The 20,211-nt window shown below is 41.7% G+C and overlaps 1 protein-coding gene across 1 annotated transcript in view; it reads right to left on the bottom strand.

Moving 5' to 3' along the window:
• Positions 1–2,327: 2,327 nt before the first annotated feature.
• Positions 2,328–20,211, bottom strand: part of EPHX3 (epoxide hydrolase 3) — a 33,938-nt gene continuing 16,054 nt past the window's right edge. The window contains exons 4-8 of the mRNA XM_068274578.1: positions 17,347–17,504; positions 15,057–15,185; positions 11,674–11,777; positions 7,689–7,837; positions 2,328–6,485 (exon numbers count right to left, since the gene is read on the bottom strand). Coding sequence (XP_068130679.1) covers positions 6,242–6,485; positions 7,689–7,837; positions 11,674–11,777; positions 15,057–15,185; positions 17,347–17,504 — 784 coding nt within the window. The 3' untranslated portion in view covers positions 2,328–6,241. The remainder of the gene's footprint in view (positions 6,486–7,688; positions 7,838–11,673; positions 11,778–15,056; positions 15,186–17,346; positions 17,505–20,211) is intronic.

The raw sequence follows: 20,211 nt of genomic DNA, 5'->3' as shown, positions 1-20,211 counted from the left end.
TGGGTACCTTAATTGTACACGAGTACGCACCTTCAGGATGCTATCAGTGGTGAATCTTTGGGCAGTCAGCTAAACAGGGATTTCAAGGATAGAAGATCACCTGAAAGAACTTCATCACACTTCATCATATCACTGCAAAAAAACAACTGTATTTGTGTCACATAGCATATTAATTACTACATGGTACAATCACTACGCCAAATTTCCCATTCAACAACTGGACACACAACAGTAGTACAGATAACAGAAAACCATCAGTAATTGCATTGATAAATTATAGGCGGAGTCTTAGGATTTATGCACAAGTCACAGATCAGTGTTTCTCTACCTTATTACACAGTTTATCCTTCATAGCAGCAAATGGATTCCAGTATGCCTAAGACAGAAAAGTCCTTCACATCTCATGGTATGATCATCACATAGTATCATCACTAAAGCCAGGAGAACCTAACGATTAACTCTATAGTGAATTAAAATGTCACCCAAGTTATTTCCGTTATTCATACACTACATTAAAATCATTAAATACATTTAAAAAAAAAACTAACAGTATCTTCTGTTCTCTTAAAATATTCTCAAAAACTACTAAAAAAGAAAATACAAAAGCCCCACAGTTCCATGCGGTTTCCTGAGTTTGAAGCGGCTCCTCCCAGCTTTGCTAACAGTGATAGGCAGCTGTCATTCAGGCAGGGGCCACCCAATACATTCTTCCTCAATGCTGTCAATCAAGCATTGGTAAAGGACACCCTCCAGCCTGAGAGCTGGTTAAAAACTGCAGAAGTATTTTAAAGAACTCGGTTGTAAGCAAACTTGAGGTGAAAATACATTGACGAGATAAACAATATTATCTATCCTCCTACTCTTACAAATTACCGTATTTTCCACCATATAAGAGGATCTGGAATATAAGATGCACCCAGGCTTAGAGGGCAAAAAAAAAAAATACTAAAAACTTAGTGCGTCCATGTTCCAGGAGAGTCTCGAACAAGTTCTCTCCCAGATGGTGTACTCCCGTACCCCCCCCCCCATGTCTCCCACGAGTCCTCCTGTGTTCCCTTTCTGAATGACCCCCCCCCTCGATAGTGTGAATAGCGGCAACTTACCTTCGGCATGCTCTCGTGCTGATTCCAGACCATTGTGCTGCCCCCTGCTAGCCTCCTCTCCCGCCCTTGTGTCTCTGCCCCCCCCCCCCCCTGGGGTGTTATAGTGAGTAACGGCAGCTTACCTTCACAATGTGCCAGCAGTGACTGCAGACATCTGTCTCCCCTGCACTTCTCGAGGTAGCGAGCGGCTTTAACTGATGACGCACAGCGGGGCAGCAGTTCGTATCGGCAGGTGTTCGTAAGTTGGGGAATCCCTGCCTTTGCCGTATAAAACGTAGGGTCTTTTTCTCCCTATTTTTCGGGGAGAAAAAGTACGTCTTATATGGCGGAAAATACGGTAGAAATACCATTGTTTTATTTAGGCTGGTTGTACACCTAATAGTAGCTGCGATGTGGTGCACGTACCGCGGAAATCAGCCTTTGTATGACCCTGCACCATGGTGTGGCAACAAGGTCATATGCATAGCGCTACCCCCCGGCAAGTGACACTCCCTGCTGGGCAGAAACCACGTCACTGGGATTCCCGTTGTTCCACAGATGCATGCCGCACCGCGCTCCTGTTCTCACTTGCTGCATCGCCCATTGACTTGCATTGCTGCATAATCTGTGCGGGAGGAATAGATAACATGGTAACGCACTGCAGCCTTTGCGTCAGCACTGCGGTGATTTGGATACTTCCAGCGCATCGCATGAACTGTGCGAGTCTCCATAGATTTGCATGGCACTTGCAAAAGTGGTCGGAAGAGTAACGGAGGCAACGCAGTGCGCAAAGGGCCTTAAAGGACCACTATCGTGAAAAAAAATGTAAAGTCTATGTTAAACACATACAAATGAGAAGTCCATTTCTTCTAGAGTAAAATGAGCCATACATTACTTTTCTCCTATGTTGTTGTCACTTACTGTAGGTAGTAGAAATCTGACAGAACTGGCAGGTTTGGGTCTAGTCCATCTCTTCATGTGGGGTTCTCAGCATGGCTTTTATTTTTAATAAAGACACCCCTTGAAAAGGAATTATATAAAGATGCTGGCCAGCCTCCCTGCTCACTGCACACTCCTTTGGCAGTTGGACGGAGCAACTGCAATTCACTAAGTGCTTTTGAAAATAAAGAAAACCCTGAGAATCCCCCATGAGGAGATGGGCTTGACCAAAACCTGTCGGTTCTGTCAGATTTCTACTACTTACCGTAAGTGACAGCAACATAGGAGAAATGTAATTTATGGCTCATTTTACTCTGGAGAAATGTAATTATTTGTATGTGTTTACATGTATTTTAAAATGTTCGTGATAGTGGTGATTAAATTGTAAAAAAAATAAAATAAATATATCTATCCCCTGCACTCAGAAGCTGTTCTTTTCCAGGAAAGAGTTTTATGACAGTAATTCCTTATTAGTGAGGATCACTCTATAGTCTCCTGGGTCCTGACTTGAGAGAAACTGTCATAATATCAGGCAGAAAAGGGAAAAAAAAAAAAGGAACACAGCCTAATTACTTGTAGTGTTAGCACTGTACACACAGTCTATTTCTTCATGTCACCTTAGGTACACTTTAAATCCATGTAGCTGTAGACCTTGTTTCTACAGTCTCAGAAGCAGTAATATTAGCCAACCTCTCTCAGGCAGCTCTACTGACATAAATCCAGTATGCGCTCCTTGATAACATAGTTGCCAGGGCTAAAAAAAGGGGGATATCCATCCATGAAGTCCAACCACAATTGAACATAAAAAATGTTGCCAATGATACAATGATAACAGGGTTATTTCGTACACAGGGACTGCTCGTTTCAACGTCATGTAGTCTCCACTATGACCCGGTCATAGATCTGAGCGCTCACTCTACAAAACTCTTGAAGAAAATTGCAATGAGGTTTTGCTACAACATTTTTGCCTCAGCTCATATCTACTATGGCAATGACTGGCTGTAAAACCAGAACCTGATCTATTAAATCAGTGTCACTAATGCACATACCTTTCATGTGATTGTCTAATGAAAGTTGATTCATTAAGACCCCAATAGAAATGGTGAAAAATAAAGTGATGTTCTGCACAATGTCCCGTCAAAAATACAAGCCTTTGTGGCTTAATACGGTAGGTTCATACAAATGTGGGATTCCCACTTGTCAGTATTGTCAGATGCATACTGTGACCTCTTTTTCCAATGGCAGAATTTTCACAATCGAAAAATATCTTAATTGTCACACTAGTTATATATCTGGTGTCGTGCCAAGATTGCTGCCTTCAATATGATGGCTGTACAAGCCGCCCTATGAGAGAACGTGTAGCTGAACATTATAGAGGAGCCTTATCACCATCGGATTACCACCGAGATATCGAATGTTGTGAGACATTTCCGGTAGGTACACCATGGCAACATGTCATCCTTTTCCTTACAGGGAGTAGAACGCATTGTTAGGCCCATCAGGGGTGGCATTCTACTCAGAACCCTTTTGATCCAGGAGGCATATTGGATTTTCCAACTAGGGACACGTGTTCCTGGTGGCCTTAACCATAAATGGGATTTAAGTCACATCATTCGATTTACATCCCTTTAATGCCCTTTGTGTTTTTCCAAAATCCTTCAGTGTCATGTATTTTCTATATCTTGATATTTGTATTTTCATTAATTTATGTATATTCATATATGTTGTGGAACTTTTGGATATAATTCTTTTTGTGTTTTCCATTTCCTTCCCTTAATGCCATTTTTCTTGTGGGGTAGGTGGGGGATACGTATACATGTCTTCAGCATGCAATGTGTGTCTTGAATCTTTTCTCCCCTTATATCATATGCTTGTTTTCATGTGTATACAGGGGGTTGGTTTTTCCCTCTTCTTACCACATCCCTTTGCAGGAGTGGTTTGTGAGCTCCTGGAGCAAGGGGTGTGGCTAATTGTTTATATTCACCTCACCACTGACTTTTAACTTGCTATGATTAAACCGGATCCGAGGTGAAAAACTAACCATAACTACAAGTAACTGGTCTATATATCTTATCTAAAATTTAGATAGTTTGCACAGCAAATCTAGCTGCAAACAGCTTCAACTGTATAGGATTATTTCTTCCTGTGATACAATGACAGCAGCCATGTTCTGCTAGTCACATTACACAGGCAAGCTGATAGCATCTCCAGCCCTCAGCTCAATCCCCTCTACATTGCTCTAAGAGTGCCAAGGCACAAAAGGAGCTGTGGGCTAGGCTTGTTTAGTTTATAGCGAATTTGAGTATTAACACAAAAAATAAATATTTGGCTTGAGGAATGCCCTATAAACTATATGAAAGGAACACAACTATGCAATGAGTAAAAGTTTATCGCGGACCTACTATAAGGAACATTGTGCATCCGAAACAGATATTCGGTTATACTTGTTTCATTCGTCTTTATTTGTGGGACATTTTGCGGAACCTCACTTCCTTTTCATCTGGTTCCTGGCAGAATTGCCTGGCCCCTGCACTGCCCCTGATGCTGAGGTAGAGCAAACTTCACTCTGCCTTTTGCCAATAGAAACGGTATAGTAAAGGCTTCAGACTGATTTTGTACAAATTACAAAGTATGAAACAAAATCTTGTAAGCGTTATATAGACATTGTAGAGCTGTACACTACCAGAGTTTGTTTCTCATGGATGCAGCCAGCAGGCATACAGCCAGGCTGAAAGTGAACCCAGGGCTAAAAAAATCCATTCTAACTTCTTTTTGCATTGAAATGTTTGTAAGAGGCTTTTATTGCCCTGTTTCCACAGCCTTCTGTCCACAGAAAGAGCAGGCAGATAAGGACTGCTGTAATTAGTAGTACCAATGAGCAAACAAAAGCTTTCATCAGCAGGGGGATGGGGATATAGGGAACTGTATTCAAACAGTTTAGAGAAGTCACACTTGATTACATTCACACCTTCCTCTGGATAAATAAAGGCAAAGGGAAAATGGAAGCTCCTACAGCTATTAGAAACCAGGGCAAACTGCAGAATCTCTGCTTGGATTCCTTTAAACTCAATGTTATCCAACATTCCCTTGTAGTCCTTTTTTAGAATTATATTTCTTAACTTTTCTTCATTTCTGTAATGAGAGAGCGTAAACCTTTTAGCTCAGGTCCGCGTTTTAACTATCTTACCATCCAGGGCCATCTCCACCATAAGACAAGCTATCGCTTTTACCTCAGGTAGAACTCTCTAGGAGTAAAATAATATGAGGATTTGCATTTGTCTGATAGCTCCAAGCTGTCTCCTAGAAAAGGCAATAAGGAAATGGTATTATCTGCCCCCTTCTGCTGTCCACCCATTTCCTGGTCAATAAAACTAGCCATGGTTAGGGCAGAGGCACAACTAATGCGTGGCACTTATTGCCAGCAGGGGCAGCATTTCATGTATGGATAGCAGCACTTATTATGGGAGCACATTTTCTATCACAGTATTACAGTCATAGCTTATCACAAAGTACGCAAAAAGGGTACGCAAACATCTGAATCCATGCTATTCAACCTTGCCCATCATTGCTGCACAAAAAAAATTGAGCATCACAATTGGCATAATCATAACCAAATTACTTTGGAAGCAAAAATCACAACTGTCTATTAGTTCCTCTAGAAAACACAGTGTCTTCCATGAGTCATCCTTGCGGCTCTGATTCTGTGGTTCCATCTTCAGGCTAAGCAGCTGTCAGTTTGAATATTATATAAATTTCAGTTCCAATGTTTTCTGTCTTCAAGTAAATGGTTGGAGTGTTTTGTTCTTTTCATGAAAAAAAAAAACGGATAAATGAATTGTCATTAAATTTGACATCTGCATATTTAAAAGACTGCTTTTTGCAAGACGTGATAATTTAAAATAAAATTTAGGAGATACATTTGTTGGCATCCAGCCTCACATCGTCGACACACTGCCAGGCACGTGTCTCTATAAAAGGATTTGTTACTTGCAACACCTCTTCAATGGTGTATTCAGTTCTGCTAAGACGTCATTGTATTGTCTAGCTGTCATTCTCATGGGCATGGACCATACTAGGCACTCTTTGTTTTAGCTAATTAGCCTTTGTACCGTTTCTGTGAACACTTACACCAGCGTAGGTGTACAATGTATTATAAACACTTAAAAAAAAACTAATAAGCACTTAAGCAATGTTGTGCCTCCCAAGATTTTTCTCCTTTTTCATGGATGACCATGGTTAGGATGTGTTATGTCCCGGTTTAAGAAATCCCTCATGATCCTGTTGACATCCTCAGGCCGGTCTTGCTGTAGCCAGTGACTGGCATTTGGTATGATCTCAGCCTGGAAATGGGCGCGCACATACTGCTGCATCTCTGGTACCATGGCTGGCTCTAGAAACATGTCAAGCTCTCCCCACAGGAGCAAAGTTGGGACAAGGACGTCCTGGGCTTTCACCGGAAAGAACCTGTAGAGATAGGAAATAAAACATGCATCTCATCTATGGTTGTGAAACCAAAAAACAAGTCCATCTTCAGAAATAGATCTAAATGATCATCTAAAGGCTTAAGGCTAGGTTCACAGTGGTCAGTTGCATAATGCACAGGTTTATAATGAGTGTCAACTGCAATGGAGACTGGCCCTAGGCTATAATACAAAGCCTGCATGCAGCGAGTTAGAATAACGCGATCCATTATAACACAGTACTGTGAACAGCCCCATAGAATCGTATACACATTGAGTTGACATGCAGAATTATTCTGCAATACAACTGAGCATTGTAAACTAACCCTAAAGGGAACTTGAAGCAAGAAGAATATGAAGGCTGCCATAATTTCCTTTTAAATAATACCACTCCTGCTGATCATTCTGGCATCAGTAGTGTCTAAATCACACATCTAAAAACAAGCATGCAGCGAATCTTGACAGATCATTGTCAGAAACACCAGATATGCTGCATGTTTATTCAGGGTCTATGGATAAAAGTATTGGAGCCAGAGCAACAGCTAGACAGCCAAGTAACTAGTATTGTTTATAAATAAATATGTCAGCCTGGTATCTCCCTCTCACTTTAGGTTCCCTTTAATAAATCAGACTGCTCAAATGACACATTCTCTCTCCCCCCCACCTCCCATCTAAAAACGAGGCTTCTCTGCAGCTAAAGATTATGGCTTTAAATTTTGATCACGTGTATGATGATCTGCAGATCACATAGACTATCATTGCAATTTGCAGGAACGGATTTTTGGCAGGAACAGATCTTTTGCAGATACTGATCTTTTGTGTCTGTACAGCATCTGTGTGTGCAGCATCTTGCAATGAGTTTTTTCTGATGGGGAGTTCAGCTCCATAGAAAAGACTGTGTAGGTATGGCTCTCATACTACATGGAAAAGTGGTAAGATTGGTCTGTGATCTTTCAGTTTCCAAAGACTATAGTCTGATGTGTGTATGCACCTTTAGATGTGTCAGTAATTAAAGGGATGAGTTGGCAACACTGACTCCTGTACTTGGAATAGGAAGCCAGTCGCAGGAAAAATGCAGCAGGCACAACGATTATAATTAACTTTTTGGCCCGGCCCTCAAGTCCTGCTCTGTTTTGCCCAGAATGACTAGACGAGAAGGATTTAGTTTTTGTTTTCATTGTAATATTACAGCCTTTGCTCAGCTCACCCAAACAAGTTCCTGTAGTAGTTAAGAGGGGGTGTAAGGCGTCCTTTCTGAGAAGGGTAATATAAATAAGCCTCAGTCTCTTCTTCGGTCAGTCTCCGCTCCTTATTTTGGATCCCTGTAGTGGCATCTACCAATGGCTTTCTGATGTTCTGTGGAGGAAGATTACATTGCAGAGGTCAGATGGCTCATCTGTCATATCACTGGAGACAATCATTAACCAAAATGCAGTTAAAGCGGACCTGAACTCAGAACTCCTCTCTGTGCTAAAAGATACACAACAGCATAATAACCTATGAACAAAAAAACATGTATTTGTTACAGCTGATCCAAATCCTAAAATAAAATTTGCACAGTTTCTACTTCCCGATTCATGGAAGCAGACATTAATTTACAGCTTGTGCTTTCAAATGGGCTTATCTGCCATAGGCAGTCATGTGACACGGGGGGGGGGGGGAGATCAAATTACAACTTGGGATTAGACACAAATGAGGGGGAATTAAACAGGCTAAATTCTCTAAATACATTCAGGGTGCATTTCTCTACGTTTTCCTTCTGTCCTGTGCAAGAGTTCAGATTAACTTTAAAATGAACCTGAGATGTGAGTAAAAGGAAAAAATTATACCTCAGGCTGAACGCTCCCTCACCGTCCTTCTGGGATGCATGGATCCTCTGCTAATTGCCCCAGAAATCCTGGGGCGTATTGCACATGAGCGGCCCGGCCTACTACTGCACAGACACACAACGTTCCCGACCACTGAAGCGCAATGGGGGAGCGCGCAAAGCTGCACTGCGCCGACTGGAGGACTTTTTGGGGCCAGTTAAAGAAGATCCAGGAGACGGAAAAGGATGGTAAGAGAGTGATAAGGCTTGAGGGGGCTGGAGGAAGCCTCCGGTATGCATCATTCCCCCCTTCTCAGTTACACTTTAAATCACCCATAAAAAGTAAAAAAAATTGTGAGGTTGCCAAATGTATTATCTCTTAAAAATACCAAAACATCTCAGTGTCACACCGATGCTATGGTTTCATTAGAGCTTTAGAGATGGATTGTATAGACTCCTCAAGAACAAATGGGAGATTCCCTAAAACAGAGCTTTGATTATGGAGATCACATAAAAACCTGTCCAAGTAAATTAGTTAAGACTATATGAAGTACTGCATCCAAAACAACACAGGGTTTCTTTCAATTGCCAGTGTGTAATGGCAGACAGCTCCAGCACGAGTCCTGATAAGCTGCCACCAAAATGCCTAAGAGACTCTCATATACATGCACTAAATTAACTATACACCAAAAAGGTCCCTACAGGTTTTACCTCAAAACAGGGCTTCGTCAGGGGATAACTGTGCAAAGTGCTAAGATGTATCAATCACAAAAAGGAATAAACAGTCTCATAACTCACGATGAAGCTTATTCACAAAAATTAATAAACATTTTAGTAAATGAATTGCCCTGCACTTTATGACTTTGCAGTGTTATCTCCTGACAAAGTCCTGTTCCGGGGTGGAACCTTTTAGGATGTAGTTTATTTAGTGCATGCATATGGTGATATTTTGGGCATTTTGGGTGCAGCTTATAAGGACACAAGCTGGAGTGCATTACCCACTGGCAGATGAGTCCCTCTATGCTGTTCTGGATGCAATACTTCATATATCCTAACTAATTTACTTGGAAGAGTTTTTATTTTTATTAACTTGGCTCTCCAGCTATTAAGGAACTACAAGTCCCACAGTGCATTGCAGGAGTCTGACAGCCACAGTCATGATGCATAAAGGCAAATGCATTGTGGGATTTGTAGTTCCTTGACAGCTGAAGAGCCAAGTTTGCAGATCTTTCCCATTTGTGCTTGATCGATTGAGGCAGTCTTCACTACTATTGTGCCTTTGTGTTTAGTGTATAGATGCCAGCATGCAACTTTGCATAATTCCCATGTGCTCTGGGAGGCATACATGCTGGGTTCAATAATTCTGTGATTAGTTCCTATTCTCCTTCAGCCAATATATCAGTGCTCTGGTATTTGTGGTACCAGTGGTCCATGTGCCTGATTTCTGTACTGATGGTCTGCCTGTGATACTACAAGTCACTGGTCCAGAATGAGCAGCAGATGAGATGCTGAGACTCTGATGTGACTGCTGGCTGCATGCTTGTTACAGGTGTGTAACTCAAAACCCCTACAGCCAAATGACAGCCCAGAAAGTGGCATAGTTTATAAGGGAATGAAGATGGCAGCCTCCCTATTCCTCTCACTTCAGATTCCATTTCATTTCTCATAACAGGAAACCACTGTGCTCCAGCCGATTCCCAAAATAACCTTGACTATGCCATGGTTTCATACCTTTTTGTTGTCTAAAGTTAACCTTAAAGAGACTCTGAAGTCTCTCTACAATGAGGTTTTTAGTTTAAAAATCTCATTACCATTATTGTACCACCTAAAGCGCCGCAGAACCGCGGCTGAAAACCCCCTCGATCACCCCATACTCACGGGGGAACACGCAGGCAACTTTTGCATAGAGGCAGCGCGGCTCTGCCTCTTTGCGCGTCAATCAGCGTGGCTCGCCGCCTCTCCCCCGCCCCTCTCAGTCTTCCTTCACTGAGAGGGGCAGGGAGAGGCGGAGATATGCGCTGATTGACGTGCATGGAGGCAGCAGCAAAATCCATGACCAAGAAAGTCATGGATTTTGCCTGCCCTGTACCCCCGTGAGTTTGGGGTGATAGAGGGGGTTTTCAGCCGCGGTTCTGCAGCGTTTTGAGATTATAATGTTAATGAGGTTTTTAAAAAAAAACAACTCATTTTAGGGAGACTTCAGAGTCTCTTTAACCAAAGAAAAAGATTCACTAACCTGGGGTTTCTACCATCATCCTCCTTTCCCTCGCTGAGTGCGTCCTGCACAGACACAGTACAAGATTTTCTAGTACTGCGCATGTGAAATGACGTTCCCAGTGGTGGGAGTGTGACCGAGGAAGTGCGCGCCCAGCAGCGGCGGGAGACCGGAGGATCGCTTGGTAATGTCACAGGCACAGACAAGAAACTTTTTTTTTTTTAATTTAGTTCTTTTCAGGTTCACGTTAAAGGAATGGTCCAAGCTTAAAAAAAAAAATCCACTTACCTGGGGCTTCCTCCAGCCCGTGGCAGCCGTCCTGTGCCCTCGCCGCAGCTTCGGTGGCTCCCGGTCTTCTCCGCTTGCGCAGCCGACCTCGCCGGGTCAGGTTCTTCTGCGCTCCACCACGCAGGGTCACGTGGTCCCTCCGCAGTACCATCCCGATGGCGGCGAAGGCGCAGAACTACAAATCAGAATAACTTTTCTTCCAGGGTAAAAATTAGCTATACATTACTTTTATGTTGCGGTCACAGTAGGTAGTAGGGCTAGCCCATCTCTTCATGAGGGATTCTCAGCATGGCCTTTATTCTTTATAAAGGCACTCCCTGAAAAGGATTTATACAAAGATGCTGGCCAGCCTCCCTGCTTGCTCCACATTTTTTTGGGTAGCTGGACAGAGCAACCGCCATTTTCTAAGTGCTTTTGAAAATAAAGAAAACCCTGAGAATTCCCCACAAGAAAATGGCCTACTCCAAAACTTTGTTGGTTCTGTCAGATTTCTACTACCTACTATAGGTGACAGCAACATAGGAGAAAAATGTAAGGCTTATTTTACTCTGGAAGAAATGCACTTCTTATTTGCATGTGTTAACATATATTTTATATTTTACAATTTTCACAATAGTGGTCCTTTAAGCAGTGTTAGCAAATTGAACACTTAAGTTTAATTTTAGGATTTCTGTAGAAAATGGGTACTTGCAAATTACATTTTTGTCGGTTCTCCTCTTTGAGAACATTTTCAGTTTTTGCTCATATGTTGGATGGAAAACGATACCTTTCACCAGTACATTTAGAAATAAACACCTATAGTGACCTAATCAAGGGACTGCAAGAAGTCAACTATAGTTCAGCAATGCCTGGCACTTCTGTACACTGCAGAGCTATACTCACCTCAAAGTCAGCAATGGACAGCAAGATCTCTGGCAAGATAGGCAGCTGGAATAGGAAGACGTAACGGGAGGAGAATAGCTGGGTTGGGTGAGACAGCACATAATCTGAGAAGGAAAAAAAAAAAAGAAAATAGCAAGTTAAAGTCAGCACATGCCAAAGATACTAATGGAGAAGCTGCCAGCAAGTCTGAAGTGAAAAATAAAAAAAAAAACAGATACACGCTTACGGAGAGGGAAAGCTCTGGGTCCTATAGAGCTTTCCCATTCCTCTAACAGACCCTCGTTCCAGCGCGTCACCCGCTTTCCCAGTATTCAAGTGATGGGTCAAATACTGCACTGTGCCTCCATTTCCGAATTGTGTATAGGATCCAGAGCCTTCCCTCTCCATAGGTGAATATGTGGTTTGCTTGTTTTTTCACTTCAGAACTGGTTTAAAATTAATGTGAAGTGAAAATAAACTTGAGATAATGAATTGTATGAGTAGTATGGATGATGAACTGAATATTAGTCACACAGAAAAGAGTCCCTTTTTTATTTTCAGCTTTAGTGCTTTATTTTTAAGATTGCACCAGACTGTCACTGCTGCTGTTTAGAATCCACGCTCTGCTTTGTTTAGCTAAAAAAGATACACTGAACTTTCCTGCATTAAAACCTCTTTGGACTCCTTATCTTACTGTTTTTGCTTCTACTCACTGTTAATGAAGTTGGACTGAGTTCATCAGAACTCAAACTGTCGACAAGCTGTTTTGGATAGAGAACAACTCAAGTTTTTTTTTTTTTTTTTTACTATTGCTCTATTGGAAAAACAGAACAGGACTTCTGATAATTTCTTAGTAGGGCTAGTACTACATGTGTATATGTTTATCTCATCATGTCACTTCAGGTACACTTTAACCACTTCCCCTCCCCCGGGATGAGTAACTACGTCCCTGCAAAATGCCACAACTCTGCGCATTCCTGCTCACACCCCCACGCCCGTTGCCGATCATTAGCCTCTAGATCAATGAATAGGAACACAGTTCCCATTCTCTATGAGACAGCTCCGCCATTCACAAAGACCATCCACGCATTGCTTCCTGTTTGCGTAGTAATACTACGCATACGGAAGTCAGTTGTGAGGACATCTTGTGGCCAAATAGTAAAATTTTATCTACAATTTTTATTTTAAGTACATATTTGTACATTTAAAATTAACCCCTGACCTCCCACACTCCCAATTAGCTACCCAATTTTTTTTTATTTATTTTTTTTTACAAATAAAAAATAATAAAAAAATAAATAGTTACCTTAGGGACTGAACTTTTTTTTAATATGTATGTAAAGAGGGTATATTACTGTTTATAAATGATGGGCTTGTAATTAGGGATGGCCATAAAACTGAAAAAATGCACCTTTAATTCCAAATAAAATATTGGCGCCACACATGGTACTATGGAAAAATTTTAAAGGTTGCAATAACCGGGACAAATGGGCGAATAAAATGTGGGGATTTTAATAATGGTAGCATGTATTGTTTTAAAACTATAATGGCCGAAAATTGAGAAATAATACATTTATTTCATATTTTTTCTTTTTATTCCTGTTAAAACGCAGTTAGAATAAAATAATTCTTAGCAAAAAAAGTACCAGTACCCACCAAAGAAAGTCTAATTGGTGGCTAAAGAAAAACAAGATTATTTCTTTGTGTTAAAGAGACACTTAAGCCAGAAAAAAAAATGAGTTTTACTCACCTGGGGCTTCTACCAGCCCCCTGCAGCAGTCCTGTGCCCTCGCAGCCACTCACTAATCCTCTGGTCCCCCACTGCCAGCTAGTTTCGTTTTTGCCGACAGGCCCGTCAGGACTGGCCACGCGTAGCTTTTTCCACATTCATACAAAAATACGCGTTGCTGCATTACGCACGCATAGATATGCGGCAACGCGGATTTTTGTACGCGTTGCGGCCTGCAATAGCGCTAATTACAGTCGGGAATGCGGAAAAAGCTCTGTGTGGCCAGTCCTGACGGGGGACCAGAGGATTAATGGCAGCGGGGGACCAGAGGTTTAGTGAGTGACTGCAAGGGCACAGGACTGCTGCAGGAGGCTGGTAGAAGCCCCAGGTGAGTAAAACTCAATTTTTTTTTCTGGCTTAAAGAGGAACTCCAGTGAAAATAATGTAATAAAAAAAGTGCTTCATTTTTACAATAATTATGTATACATGATTTAGTCAGTGTTTGCTCATTGTAAAATCTTTCCTCTCCCAGATTCACATTCTGACTTGTATTACATGGTGACATTGTTACTGTGGGCAGATTATGGAGCTGTTTCTAGCTGGTCTGGCTTTAACAGACAGCTATTTCCTGTCTGAACATTGTTACATTGTGACAGTTTGCCCAGAGTACCGTACGGTACCAGAGCCTCTTGTGGGAGGGGTTTCAGCACAAAATCAGTCATACAGCGCCCCCTGATGGTCTGTTTGTGAAAATCATTATTTTTCTCATGTAAAAGTGGGTATCAGCTACTGATTGGGATAAAGTTCAATTCTTGGTCGGAGTTTCTCTTTAAGGTTCACTTTAAGTAGTAATAACGTTATAGGAGAATGAATAGAATGACTGCCAACTGGTGAAAATCGCTGTTTTTTTTAAGGGGAAAACCCCTTGGAGGTGAAGTGGTTAAATACCCACCATGCTGTCTTTTTTAAAGTGACCTCAAGGTGTACATGCTGGGTTCTCTGGAGAAGGCCTAAAATTGCCAACTTGGCAGAGTTCCATTTAGCAGTTCCGTGTGTTTTTATCATCCCCAGTTCCTGCCTCATTATCTTTATCTGCAGAACAGGTGACCTTTGTTCTGCCAACTCTGAACTTGATGCACAGAAGGACCAAAACAGTCTAGACTATATTACTCTACTACTGCCTTCTACCCTCGTAATGACAGTTTATAGCCCTTTCCTTGCGTTTCTTCTGATTACAAACTCCACTGAACACATAGTTCTTTTTGTGACTTGCATGTTCTGTTCTGCCATTGTTTTGCATTATCAACAATGCATATTTGCTTACTGCCTTACTGAAAAAGTGTTGTTCTTATTCATAAAGGATACAAAAACTTGAGAAAATAAGCCTCTATTATAGGAGCTGAAAGGAACGGTTGCCAATAATCTATGTGGTTACGGCTGTTTTTCCAAAGCAAAACATAAATAAAAGCAAGTTCAGTATCTAACCTAATGTCAGTAGCTACACTAACACTAAAATACATTTCTGCAGAAACTCCATGTACAACTCTATACCGCCACCTTGTGGTAATAGCAGCATACTTTTTTTTAGCTACACAGAATAACACCAAGAAGTTTTGAATCAGGATGAGGTCAACTGAAGAATAACACGAAAGCAAAGATAAAAAAAATGAATCACCATGAAATGCCGATGGGTGAGGGGCATTCAGGACAACAAGACGAGAGACCATATTGCGATGACGCACGGCAAAGGTCCAGGCCAAAGTACCTCCCCAATCATGGCCGACGAGCACACAGGTGGAATAACCTACATAAGAAAAATATGGCAAACACTCAGTAAAGAATAAAGTCTATTATTGTCACTGCAGGTGCAGAGACGAGCTACAAAATTGATACGTGGGATGGAAGGTCTCGCTTACCAAGAAAGGTTAGATAAACTGGGTTTATTTAGTCTAGAGAAAAGACGCCTTAGAGGAGATCTAATTAACATGTATAAATACATCAGAGGGCAATATAATAGCTTGGCGGATGAGCTTTTTGTCCCTAGGCCTTCTCAAAGGACTAGAGCACATGATCTGCGCATGGAGGAAAAACGTTTTAGCCATTTATTTAGGAAAGGGTTCTTTACAGTAAGAGTGATTAAGATGTGGAATGCATTGCCACAGGAAGTCGTTATGGCAAACTCTATACCTGCATTTAAAGGGGGCTTAGATGCTTTCCTTGCGTTGAAAGACATCCATGGCTACAATTACTAGGTTATGCCTAATGATGTTGATCCAGGGATTTTATCTGATTGCCATCTAGAGTCAGGAAGGAATTTTTCCCTTTTGGGGCTAATTGGACCATGCCTTGTGGGTGTTTTTTCACCTTCCATTGGATCAACAGGGGTATGTGGGGGACGGGCTGGAGTTGTACTTTGTACTGGTTGAACTCGATGGACGTATGTCTTTTTTCAACCAAAATAACTATGTAACTATGTCACTTAAAACAACACCTGGTAAGTTTTTTTATTATTTAGCTTTCAATAGAGAGTGTGGAAGGTATACCTGCTAGACTTTTACTTGTCCCTAAGGGCTCTTTCACACTAGAGGCCTTTTTCGGCGTTTTACCGCCACGGCCATAGTTTGCGGTTTCCATGGTAAAATGAAGGTCCATAGATTTTCATTTTCCCTTTCACACTTAACGCCGCGTTTTTGAGCGTTGCGGTTTGAAGCGCCCCAGGGCTTTTTCAGGCACATCACCTCTAGTTAGGACATGAAATAAGTTATTAGGGAAAGGGAGGTGCTGAAAGGGGTGTGGCCACAAAATTACCAAAAAACAAGTAGCGCACACTCGCATGCAAATGTTCAAACAAATGCATTCACAGATTCACTTATCTAGGCACCACTGTTATCTCTACAGCTAAGTTAAAAGTTACTGATCCCTGTGGCCAGGATTTAATTCAGTGCATTCCCTCCTTCCCATTTGTGTTATTAGTCAGCATGCACACAGCTTATGCTGGTGTATGTGCATGGTGCGCATGGATACATTAAGTTAGCTCCCTTGTGCGATTGGTAAGATGCGCTATCTGTCCCAGGAGGGGACGTCAGGATGTGTGCTCCTAATCCCGAATATAGGTTTGATGCAATGAATGTTTGCATGTCTGCACTATGCATGTTACAGGGCCAGAGTTAGGACACCTATGTTTACCTGGGTACTTTTGCGCAGTATAGGTGACTAAGCAAAATAATGCATTCTTCTGCAAATGAAGACCTCGGCTTTTAACTTAGCTGTAGAGATAACAGTGGTGCCTGGATGAGTGAATTTGTGAATGCATTTGCATGCAAGTGTGCGAAAGGGTTACTTGTTTTTCAGGGCTGACCGCTGAGTTTCTCATTTCAATGATAGTCATGTATTGGTGTTAAAATGCCTTCAAAAAGCACCAAAACGTTGATAGCAAAAGGCAGCGTTTTAGCTTTTTCTACCGCTGCCTCTAGTGTTAAAGAGCCCTAATAAACAGGCCATTTTTGAAGCAGTGGAAAACACATATGAGTGCCCTCATCAGAACAGGTACCCAATTGGGGGATTTATCCCAAACTATGTTGGGCAAAGGACACAAACCCGCAAAAATCTGACAACCCAAACTATCCAAAGCAAAGAAAGAAAATTCTTGCTTGGCGTTCTCTTGAATGGATAGTGTAATGGTTAAGGACTCCGCTTCTGACACAGGAGACCAGGGTTTGAATCTTGCCTCTGCCTGTACAGTAAGCCAGCACCTATTCAGTGAGGAACCCTTGGGCAAGACTCCCTAACACTGCTACTGCCTACTGAACGCGCCCTAGTGGCTGCATCTCTGGCTCCTTGAGTCCGCCAGGAGAAAAGCACAATATAAATTTTCTGTGTCTTGATAGATTATATATTTATTACACCCTACCAAACTCGCTACCACCCAGTTTCCCTACCACATGTAAATGCACGCAGATGCGTACCAAGTCCTGCAATTAGATCTTTCACATCCTGCAAGAGCGTCTCCATTTTGTAATCCAGTTGCTCAGGAGGGGCATCCGAGGCTCCAAATCCTCGAAGGTCAACGGCAACAGCCCGATATCCCCGGGAGAACTCATCCAGCTGGTATCGCCAGGAGTACCTGGAAGAAACAGTTGCAAAAAGTGGGTAAAAGGTTAACGTGGCATAAAAGCTACTTTCAAAACACCTCCTAAAAGTAGCAAACCAGCAAAACGTTTCGGGCGTGGCACCGTTTTGTAAAGTGCTACAGTATCCAGTGAAAAATGTTTAATCACATAGAAAATGAACAAAACAACCGCCCCCCTAAAAAAAAAAAAAAAAAAAAAAAAAATGGGGAGGGGGCCATAAACTTGAAAACTCATTAACCCTTTCAAAGCTAAAAGGACAGAAAAACAAACAAACCACAGGAAGCACTTTAGGCTAAAGTCGTTGTTCAGGCCGCTTGGTGACTGTTATCCCAGCCAGTCCATCCACCAGGCCTCCCGCCTCAGCAGGGCATTTCTGTGGTCCCTTTTTCTCTAGCTGACTGACATTATGAACAAACTCAATAAAATGTCTCGCTTAAGGTGTATCTTGTTACAATAAAATTATCCAATTTTACAGCAATTCAATAAAAACGATTGGTTGTCCTGAAAAGTTGAAAATTGTTGATAGGGAGTCTTGCCTAAGGCCTCCTTACTGAATAGGTACTGACATCAGCCAGGATTTAAACCTGTACACTATCCAGCCACTAAATAAACATACGTGTGTGGTACACTGGTCAGATTTTTTAACTGTTACAATCAATCAGAAAAAATGTATTTTGATTGTTGAATTAAAAATAAACTTTAATTGTTGTATGGTGAAAATCCACCTTAACGGAAAACAATGGGAGAAAAGGGATGGCATCTTTATACTTGGGTCTGCATGAACATTAAACTGATCCTGATCACTGACAATATTAACATAAACATGCAAAATGCAGAATGCAGGTGCCAGCATACTGGGCCGGCTTGTGCTGTCGGTACCTATCTGGTACCTGCTATCTAGTGGTACATCTCAACTGACCTTTGCTAATCACACTTGACCATTGACTGTTACCAGTTAGTTTCATAACAGCTGATGTGGCAGGTGTGGAGTTCCAGCTTCTGGTACTAGATGCACATCCAGCTGTTCTTGCAGATTTTCAGGGTCTTCTTGCATCCAGGGTATAATGTGTAGTCAATCTATCCCACATTCTGAAAGCAGCATCACTGAGATGCAAATAATTACAAGTTGGTGCTGGATCCTGAATGCAAATATAGGCAGCTTGTAAATAGACCAATCAAATCCTGCCAAAGACTCTAGCTGCATACATCTGCATAATATTACACCAACTCTGATTTATTTGCATTTCATAAACGATCCCTACTCTTTACTATGTTAAATTATTGGATGATTAGTTGTTTAGCAGTTTGTGTGGATATTGCTCTTCTGTTCATCCACAGCCTCCTCGTACGTTTCATTTATCCACTCTCATAAGGTTTGTTGTTGGATTTGCATTCCATCAACCCCAGGTGTTTTGTTACTGTTACCGCCGGAGCACATCAACACGTGAACAGCCCCGTGAATGATGTTCATTGAACAGTAATGGTGATTCTTTGATCAACCTCCTGTGCGAGATCAAACAGTGTCGATAGCGATCCCATCGGCCTGTCAAGTAGTGTATGTGTAGCTTAAAGAGAAACTCCGACCAAGAATTGAACTTTATCCCAGTCAGTAGCTGATACCCCTTTTACATGAGAAATCTATTCCTTTTCACAAACAGACCATCAGGGGGCGCTGTATGGCTGATATTGTGGTGAAACCCCTCCCACAAGATACTCTGAGGACCGTGGTACTCCTGGCAGTTTCCGGTCTGTGAACCTTGTTGCATTGTGGGAAATAGCTGTTTACAGCTGTTTCCAACTGCCAAAAAAGCATGCAGTAGCTACATCACCTGCCAACAGTAAAAATGTCACCATGTAATACATGTCAGAATGTAAATCAGGGATTTAAAATATTTTACAATGGGCAAACACTGACTAAATCATTAATACATAATTATTGTAAGAATGAAGCACTTTTTTTTTTTACATTATTTTCACTGGAGTTCCTCTTTAAGACATCCGCTACAGATTAATGGACTGGGGATGGTCAATAATATGCAAATAATTCCAAGTTGATGTAGATAATTTTGTATGCAAATTTATGCAGCACAGTTTCTTTTAAATTAGTCTATTTAAAGCTGAACAAATTCCCTAACAGCAAACATAAATGTCTTACAAACATTAAACCCCTGTAGTCCAGAGACCATTTACAATCACTGGGTGCAAATCTTAAGGTCTCTATAGAAATTACTGTTCTTGCCCAGCCAACCCAACAGAGCAGAATAACAATCAGCCATTTCAGCCCACTGCTCCTGCATTTACCCACAAAACGAGGCCTTCGGTCTGAAACACACTAGCAGAACTTTTCTAAGATCTTGTGATTCGAGAAGCTCCTGCTAATGTAATGCTATGGGTGTGATCCCACTTGAGCGATGCGATGTTTAAAAAATCCCCCATAGCATTACATTAGCAAGAGCTTTTTAAAACACAGGTGCATAGAAAAGGCTTCTAGTAGGTCCCAAACCTCATACTGTTCTCTGCTTACCCTCTTCACTGTACAGTACATGTCAGTTGGCCAAGCTAAGCACACTCATCTGTACAAGCATTGCCAAGCAAACTAAATGAACTAGGGGTATAGTGTGCTTTGCAGTCCAGTATTACCCACAACAGGCAAAAAGGGCGCAGAGAATTTGGGTGCACCATGCACTGCCATAGGCTGTA

This window comes from Hyperolius riggenbachi, chromosome 3 (assembly GCF_040937935.1).
Source record: "Hyperolius riggenbachi isolate aHypRig1 chromosome 3, aHypRig1.pri, whole genome shotgun sequence".
Classification (NCBI taxonomy): domain Eukaryota; kingdom Metazoa; phylum Chordata; class Amphibia; order Anura; family Hyperoliidae; genus Hyperolius; species Hyperolius riggenbachi.
The sequence above is the reverse complement of the archived record's forward strand: the minus strand, read 5'-3'. Positions and strand labels throughout refer to the sequence as shown.